At 41.9% G+C, this 8,149-nt stretch overlaps 1 protein-coding gene across 3 annotated transcripts in view; it reads right to left on the bottom strand.

Moving 5' to 3' along the window:
• Positions 1-7,867, bottom strand: part of SEPTIN8 (septin 8) — a 39,531-nt gene extending 31,664 nt beyond the window's left edge. Inside the window, exon 1 of one of the 3 annotated variants that reach the window (XM_053463331.1) lies at positions 7,630-7,867. In XM_053463331.1, the coding sequence (XP_053319306.1) occupies positions 7,630-7,659 (30 nt within the window). In that variant the 5' untranslated portion in view covers positions 7,660-7,867. The remainder of the gene's footprint in view (positions 1-7,629) is intronic. The other 2 variants (XM_053463330.1, XM_053463332.1) reach the window with 2 other exon arrangements.
• Between the last annotated feature and the right edge of the window lie 282 nt (positions 7,868-8,149).

The raw sequence follows: 8,149 nt of genomic DNA on the forward strand, positions 1-8,149 counted from the left end.
CAATGTAAATTGAGTATTACCTTTACCAAGATAAATAGTCAGACTTCATTTGTGAAATGAAGCAGTAGATTGAGATCTTAGAAGAACAAATTCAAAGTCAAACATAGGAACTCAGAATGGACGTTACTACAGATGGTACATATATAGGGTTCAAAGCATATTTACAAAACAAGAAAGCTCAGTCCATAGCAAGATAGTAAGTAGAACCAGTGGGGTATCTTGGCATAGGCAGGCAGGGGGTACACAGCCTGTAGCAGGGATAATCCATTATGCTGGATCATCAAGGAGGAGCAAATTAAATGCTGGAGAGAGCCCATGGTTTGGTCCAAGGGTGGCCTGGAGCACTAGCCTACATAAATACAGCATATCATGGCCATCCTGAAGGTAGATGAAAACAAGAGGCGTATTCACTAAAACCAAGCGTTTGCAGGTATGACCTCATTATGGCTAGGAATGATAAATGGAGTACCCCGGTGAGCCTCTTTTGAAAGGAGGGCTAAGTTGTCCCTGTGTCATGTGTTGTTAATTCATACTTCTAGTGGAAGAAAGTAGAAACACACCAGTGTTGGCCCCTCGTTCAACATAGTGAAGGTAATGCATATAAAGCTGACCTTGCTCCAACATACCACACACACACGACGAGAAGGGCCTTCTCTTCACCAAATGAGTCTAGATAGGTAGGTAGTACCTGGACTCCTTCCAAACCAATGGATAAACATGGCGTGTATAGAGAGGCCAACCATAGACATAGCCCAAGCTGCTGTAAAAGGGACTCAAGCTTTTGCGTTGTGTCTTTAGGACATGGTTCCCATAGGAGGTTAAAACAAAAGTATTTAACCATTAATCATTCTTTAAGAACGCTCAAAAATGAATAATATTTGTGGAACAAGACATTACATGCCCGAGTCCCGTATGGTGTGCGTGTTAATTCCATTCTGGAAACTGTGATTTGAACACATCTTCCTCTTTGCAATGATTGCCTGATTTAACAAAAAAGGACAGCAGGTTCCTCTCCCTGGTTTCTTATCCTCAAAATTAAATCTCCAGCAAACTATGTCCACCCATTCCTATCCCTTCCAATGTCAGAGGGGCGTGCAACAGGTTTCAAGAGACATAAAAAGGTGAATCAAAAGTGTGACATTTGATGGCGACATTGACAGCAAACGGTTACTGGGTTCATAGTTATTATGGTCTTTAACACTGTCTATCTATTTTTGCAAGAGCAACTCCCACACTCTTAAGATGATCCCAGTATCAGCGTTAACATTTACACATTTACATAATGACATGTTAATAGGCTTGAGCAAGTTAGAAACGAACCACTCCTTCGCATCCAAATAAAATGGTTCCCAATGAATTGAAGCCAATTATTCATTCTGTCAGCCTAAATGCTTTAATATGCGAGCAAAAGAAGGCAGCCTACAGTATCTACACAAAACTATATTATATATATATATATATATATATATATATATCTCACACACACACACACCGTAAAGGTACTGTGGCTACTCCAAGTATTGCAGCTCTTAACATGTAAACATCGTGTAAAAGGTCGTTATTTGGTCTAAAAAAATCGTTTACTAATCCAGCAGTATTCAGTCATTTTAAGGGGATTCCCACATTAGAAAAATATCCACTTAGCATTTGCGAAGGTTATCTGCCTAACGATCTCTTCTTTGCTTAAGCTTTTGGTAAGCTTTATATTTTTCCAGGCCAAAAATCTGAAGAGATGGTTTAATGTCCCCAACAGCCTCCGCGCTTTGAGTTCTAAATAAAAAATGATTTCCCATTAAGAAGCTGAAGCAGCAGAGCTGCAGCTGACTGGTGGTTTGAAACTTCCAATGGCCGAAAAATACTCCTACTGAATTCAGTGTGAGCACTTTCCCTGCATGCTTACTTCTGTTCAGTCAGTGAATAACGTTAAGCAATGTATGCCTAATTACTAGTTTCAGTGTTTTCTAAAACACCAAATAAAAAACAGGGTTGTAACCACCCAAGCCAACTGATGGGTTACAGGAAGAGTAAAAAAACATGAAAAAAATAAAATAAAAGCAACCAGCCGTCTCTTCACCGCTGGGCCTTAATAATTCCTCTAGGAATCCAAACATTACAAGATTATAAAATATGCTACAAATGTCGTGCGTTATTGTATGGGGGAACGATGGCCAACTCTTGCATCTTCTCATTCCATACAGTTCACCCTTCTGTTGGACACTTGAGTAATCACACCTTCCAGATCTTGATCAAGCGCATACTCCAATAGTATCTCAGTGCAATCCCTATTTATTCTACACTTCCGCGGCTCTCCTCCAGTCCTACATTCCTTGGAGCCGTGTCAACGCTTTAAAAGCAGGGAAGGAGGTCTGGTAATGCCGAATAAATAAGCATAGTTATTGTCTGGTATTCTCATGCACACACCTGTACTAGAACAGAGGTGGCATTATCCAGCTGGACCAAGCAGCTAGGGTTCCCAAGAAACGCAAATGGTAATGAAGGCAAAAAAGTTGCCAAAGAGTGCTTGGACGTCGATATGTAGAGAGCTCGTATCATGCCACAGATTCGGCCAGGACAGGATCGGTCCAATAAGTCAGAACGCCAACTGCAGTATGTCAGCGAACAAAAAGCGTGAAAGCCATGGAATGCAGAATAAAGAACTGCTCCGGTATACACAGACTAGATAATAATTATATACACAAACACTCCGCCACCAGCAAACACACAACATACAAGTTATTTTCATGTCGGACATGGTTACAGTTTGCCTCACTCCTGTTATCAGATTTCAATGGATGCTTGTCGGGGTTTAACACCCTTCTGCTCATCGTTTTAGTAAGTAAAACATATAAGATCTCAAGCAACTGAAAGCTCCTGATTCCTTAGGATTCCAAAGTCTGGCAATTCAATTTGGAGCAAAAAGAGTAAGCCAGCGATGGCAAGTGAATGATAGCAGAAGCTAGTTACACGGCCCGGTTACTACAGATCCCTTCGTGCGACGTTAAAACGCATGTTCTGGGAAAAGGGAAAAATACACTGGAAAAGAATGTTAAGGAACGTCCCAGCACTGTAAGCAAACGCCTTCCTCCGCTAAAGTATTTCATGTACTCGATATAAGGAAGTCAGAGGCTCTTACAAATTTATATATATAAAAAAAACACCTTTTCCCACAAGAAAATAAAACACCTTCCCCGTATAATACAAATGAACACTTTACACGGCCAGCTGTTATGTGTCCAAAACACTTACTATACCACTTTATAGGAAAGTAGATTAGTATAATTAGATTTTATTGATAGAAATAGGAAATAATTATGTCCTTTTTGATATATATATTATTTATATGGAGCCAACAGCGTGCAGTGCCGATTATTCACTGATGAATAATTAGGTTTTTACATAAATTAATCATAAACATTGCATATAAGTACATCCGGAACTACTGCAAGAATCCAAAATTCTGCGTGTTAAAATGTGTGAAGATTACTTATACACTGTGAATAAAATGTGCCTGTGTGATATATATATATTATATATATATGGCATTTATATATATATCCCCCCCCCCATAGAATTCCACAGATCTGCGCTTTACACCATCATGGAGAAACAGGTAAAAACAATATGAAGCATAAACCCCTGGTGGTAGAACCCACGATTTTTCAACTGTAAGTACAAATTAGACATTTAGTGAAAAAAGGGCAAATTGCATGTTTTGATTAAAACAACATATTATAGGCTAAAGACTAAAAAAAAAATCTTTAAACTGTGACTTGGGATGACATCTAAAGTCCCTAATTTAACCATGGGTGACAAAGTGGCAGCCCTTAACCTGTTTCAGTGAATAAAGCCCTCTTTTTGATCTACATGGTTGTATTCTTCTAGGACAGATTAGCAGAACAAGGCCGGGTTCAAGGGAGTAGTCACCATTTTCCTTGTGGCTTTCAGAAAGGAAACCGTAGTGGTGATGTTGTCTGTAAAGGAACAGTATTTCTGCATTCATTTAGATATAGTAAATATAGTTTAAAAAAAAGTTACTCAGGCGGCCCTGCGTCTGCAGAGTGTTTTGCAGCCCCTTTCCGATGACCCAGCATGTCAGCCAGTCTACCAGGTTAGCCAGCCAAAGCCGTGATAGACCCCCCCCCCTCTGTGTTCAAGCTTGAGAAGAATACACTGAAAGAGCATGAAGAGCATGAAGAAAAGCCCCCAATGTCTGCGCATGACTATGTTCAAGGGCAACCAACAAGAAAACAAAAGAGCAAAGATAGGGATCATAGAAGCAAACAGAGCCAGTCTATATAAAGCATAAGCTTCTTCATCCAGGTGTTAGCAGTAATAAAAAAAAAACCTTTAAGTCAATAGGGATGTCAGAAAAGCGTTTTGCATATTGACCACTTAAAGCTCTCACACCCTTCTAATAATAGCCATTACAAAAACTGACTAAATTGCTATAAATGTAAGTCAGGTTCTAACAGGTCATGTTTTATTAATGACATTCTGCATATGAAATAATGTGCTGGGTAAGAATACTCACTCACCGATCTCTGTCTGAAACCAATGCATTATAAGACTCGTACAGTATATGTCAAGAAAGGTCACTTCTAGGGACCTTAAGGAGAATAAGGAACACTGATTTGCGGCAAACTGTGTATTTTTATTTACAAGTGCACAAAACACACATCAAAAGAAAATCATAAACAATACAGCCTAGCTCCCATTGGAGCCATCGCTGGCTAGACTTTGCTGCCCAAGCCAAAAAACCCTACCAGACCCAGAAGCCAGTCTCTGGAAAAACTTCCCCCAGTCAAAACACGCGTGTAATGTCACACTTGGCTCGGGGGTCTTCTTTAAGGCCTCTCTCCTTACCCTGGGAGCAAAGGGGAACTTCTGCTCCCCTCAAACTTCCTGATTCAGAAGCCAATATGTACACAAAATCTACATAAAGCATCTCACTGGAGGTGTTCAATGTCTTAATTAGGAGATGAGGAGAAGAAGAAGAGGGAGAGGAGAAGGAGGAGAAAAAGAAGAGGGAGAGGAGAAGGAGGAGAAAAGGAAGAGGGAGAGGAGAAGGAGGAGAAAAAGAAGAGGGAGAGAAGAAGGAGGAGAAAAGGAAGAGGGAGAGGAGAAGGAGGAGAAAAAGAAGAGGGAGAGAAGAAGAGGGAGGGGAGAAAAAGAAGAGGGAGAGGAGAAGGAGGAGAAAAAGAAGAGGGACAGGAGAAGGAGGAGAAAAAGAAGAGGGAGAGAAGAAGAGGGAGAGGAGAAAAAGGGGGGAGAAAAAGAGGAAAGAAGAAGGAGAGCAGAAAAAGAGGGGAGAAGAAGAGGTAGAGCAGAAAAGAGGGGAGGGGAGGAGAAGAGGTAGAGGAGAAAAGAGAGGGGAGGGGGAGGAGAAGAGGGAGAGGAGGAGAAAAGAGGGGAGAAGAAGAGGGAGAGGAGAAAAGAGAGGGGAGGGGGAGGAGAAGAGGGAGAGGAGGAGAAAAGAGGGGAGAAGAAGAAGGAGAGGAGAATTAGAGGCATTAAAAAGTCTGATTAGACAAAAGATTCCCAGTACGGATCATACAGCGATAGCTCTGCATACAAAGCCAAGTCGATGGTAATCCGTAGTACATGACATCCCAAGTACTTCCTCCACATTAAATGTAAAACGCATAGCAATCACCAGCACACCTGATGCAAAGCCAGGAGGTTAAGCACCATGCTGAAAGGCACGTCAATGTATCCCGTAGCATGCGACGCCAGACAATCAAATTATATATAGAAGTGCAAAGTGGATCTTAGTGAGAACTTATACTGTAGAGCTGTCAGATCGACACTACAAAGCAATACAAGCATCTGTCAAGTTACCCGGCAGCCAATGTGAGTGTCGGCACATACGCTCTCCGACATGCACGGTGATATGTACCTGTGACATATTTAACTCTTTAAGCACAGAACAAACGTGTGTGGAGGAAAATCACCTTCACAAAACATAAAATATCAAGGCATTTGACGGCCAAGAGGTCCATTGACAGACGTGTTGTCCCTTTTGCAAATGCAAGGAGGTGATTCAGCAGAATCATTATGCCCATCCTATTCGCATAAATTGTTATGTACTATATAAAATATAATAATAATTGTTATAATAGTCCCCCAGCTATTTTCCGTTCAGGGGATGTATTTTTCCGCACATATATCTATACTCGTTATATACGTACGTGGGTCAGCTCCAGCGCTGGATTTGAGAACTCTTCGGACCCCCTGTGCATACGCGTGGAAAGTACTCCCATTGAATTCAATAGGAGCACTTTCCTTCATCCGATTGGCTGCTTGAAGCAGCCAATTAGTTTCAAGAATCCTCAGACTAAGGAGGAGGAGGGCAGCTGCAGGACTGCAGTTTTTTTTTTTTGTTTTTTTTTAACTCAGACAATTGCCTGTTTTGATGTTTAACCCACAAATGCTTATAAAGTGCATTCCTACACATTTATTTAGGGGGGGCACATTTATTTAGCCCAGTTTTGGGCTCAAATAGTTTACAGAACTGGAAATAGCCGTCATTTAGCTCTTGCTATAACAAACATGCTGTGTGTATAGTCGTTTTTAGAAGACAGCAGTGGGAGGGTTAACGATATTCACTAAACCATGCCCAGATCAGATGGCAAACAAAGATAACCCTCAATCGGAAAGCTTCAAATGTTACAGCTTTTGTTATTGAAAGTCCAGAACACAGGGCTCTGCATTGTGCAAGAGAAACATTTGCTGAGCCAAGCAAAGCCACCCAAGTCAGTAGCTGCCGTCAAACAGCTGGCGGGCACAGGTGGCATCCCCAGGGCCAAAAGTCCTACAAGCCAAAAGGAAGCCGAACCAGAAGAGGAGAACCCTTTTTACATATTTTAAGCAGTATCCAAAAAATATAACAATTATATTAAAATAATAGCAATAACAACTTTTTGCAACAATTTGCCAGAACACAAACAAAAATTACAAAAGCACTGGAAGCAATTTATACGCGCGTTTTGTCTTTATTCTACGTAATTCGGAAATTCTTTTATATCAGAATAAAAGATAAAGCATACGTACCAATTGCCTTAAAAAAATAATAATTTATATATTTACACACACATAATGAATGGATTATTTACGCTATTGGATTAAAAGGCTATTAATAATATAATAAATTAACCGCATACTCTGGAAAAACGGTGCAGCAGGTTCCCACCGAACTGTCGCCAGATAATAAACACCCGGCCCATTTATTCCAGATGTAGGGACTCGGACCCTAAATCAGCCCCCGGTCTTGTTTTATATTTGGGATAGCTTTATGCCCAATCCCATGCATGATTCGATTCCCCTGGCTGTATTATCCTCTACCACTTCTACTGGGAGTATGTCCCACATATCTACTACCTCAGTTAAGTAAAAACTTCCTTACATCTAAAATAGAATAGCCTTCATCACACTGCTGGATGGCACAGGCTGAGCGGAACCAGGCAACCAGCTGGGAAACTTTCCCATGGCCACTAGCTGCTTTCACTGAGCCACGGAGCTGCCAATCCCACGGTGTGACTGACACATCATCTGTGCATTAGACGCATGGAAAGCCCCGTCAGAGCGGCAGGGCTGACATCATAGCCATGAATTGGGGAGGGGGGTACTCACAGTGGCCCTCTCTACATCAGTGGCAGCCATAGTGGCGTTCTAAATGGCTCCAGTCACCAGCCGTCTCCTGAGCTGTTTTCTTCTGAATTGATGTAATCCCTGCTCGCAGCTCTCAATGGGATCCAATATGGCCACTGCACTTCCTGGAAACTCCCATATGCATTAGAGAGCGTCCCTTCCACCGCCCACACTGGTCTGTGCCTCTCCGGCGGGCACTTCCCTGCGCTCGTGGAAGGGGACATTTGTTTTTCCCTACAATGTCATTTATTTATGTATTTATACATGACCGGGTGTTACAAAAAGCAACAGCGGCGGCGTTCTGTTTCTTTTGGTCAAACCGCTCCCGCCCACTGTCCGCAAAGCACTCTGGGGGTTGTAGTTCCTGCGAGAAGGGTCGTGCGTTTGTATGAAGGAAGGTGGCAGCAGCGGTGCGAGATGTGCCAGGCTCTGCCAGGATGTGGCCGGGGTGTTACAGTCTCTTGTATTAGGGCTCCAAATGAAAGAGTCAACCTACAGCTAC

The sequence above is a fragment of the Spea bombifrons genome, chromosome 4, assembly GCF_027358695.1.
Source record: "Spea bombifrons isolate aSpeBom1 chromosome 4, aSpeBom1.2.pri, whole genome shotgun sequence".
In the NCBI taxonomy this organism is placed as follows: Eukaryota; Metazoa; Chordata; class Amphibia; order Anura; family Pelobatidae; genus Spea; species Spea bombifrons.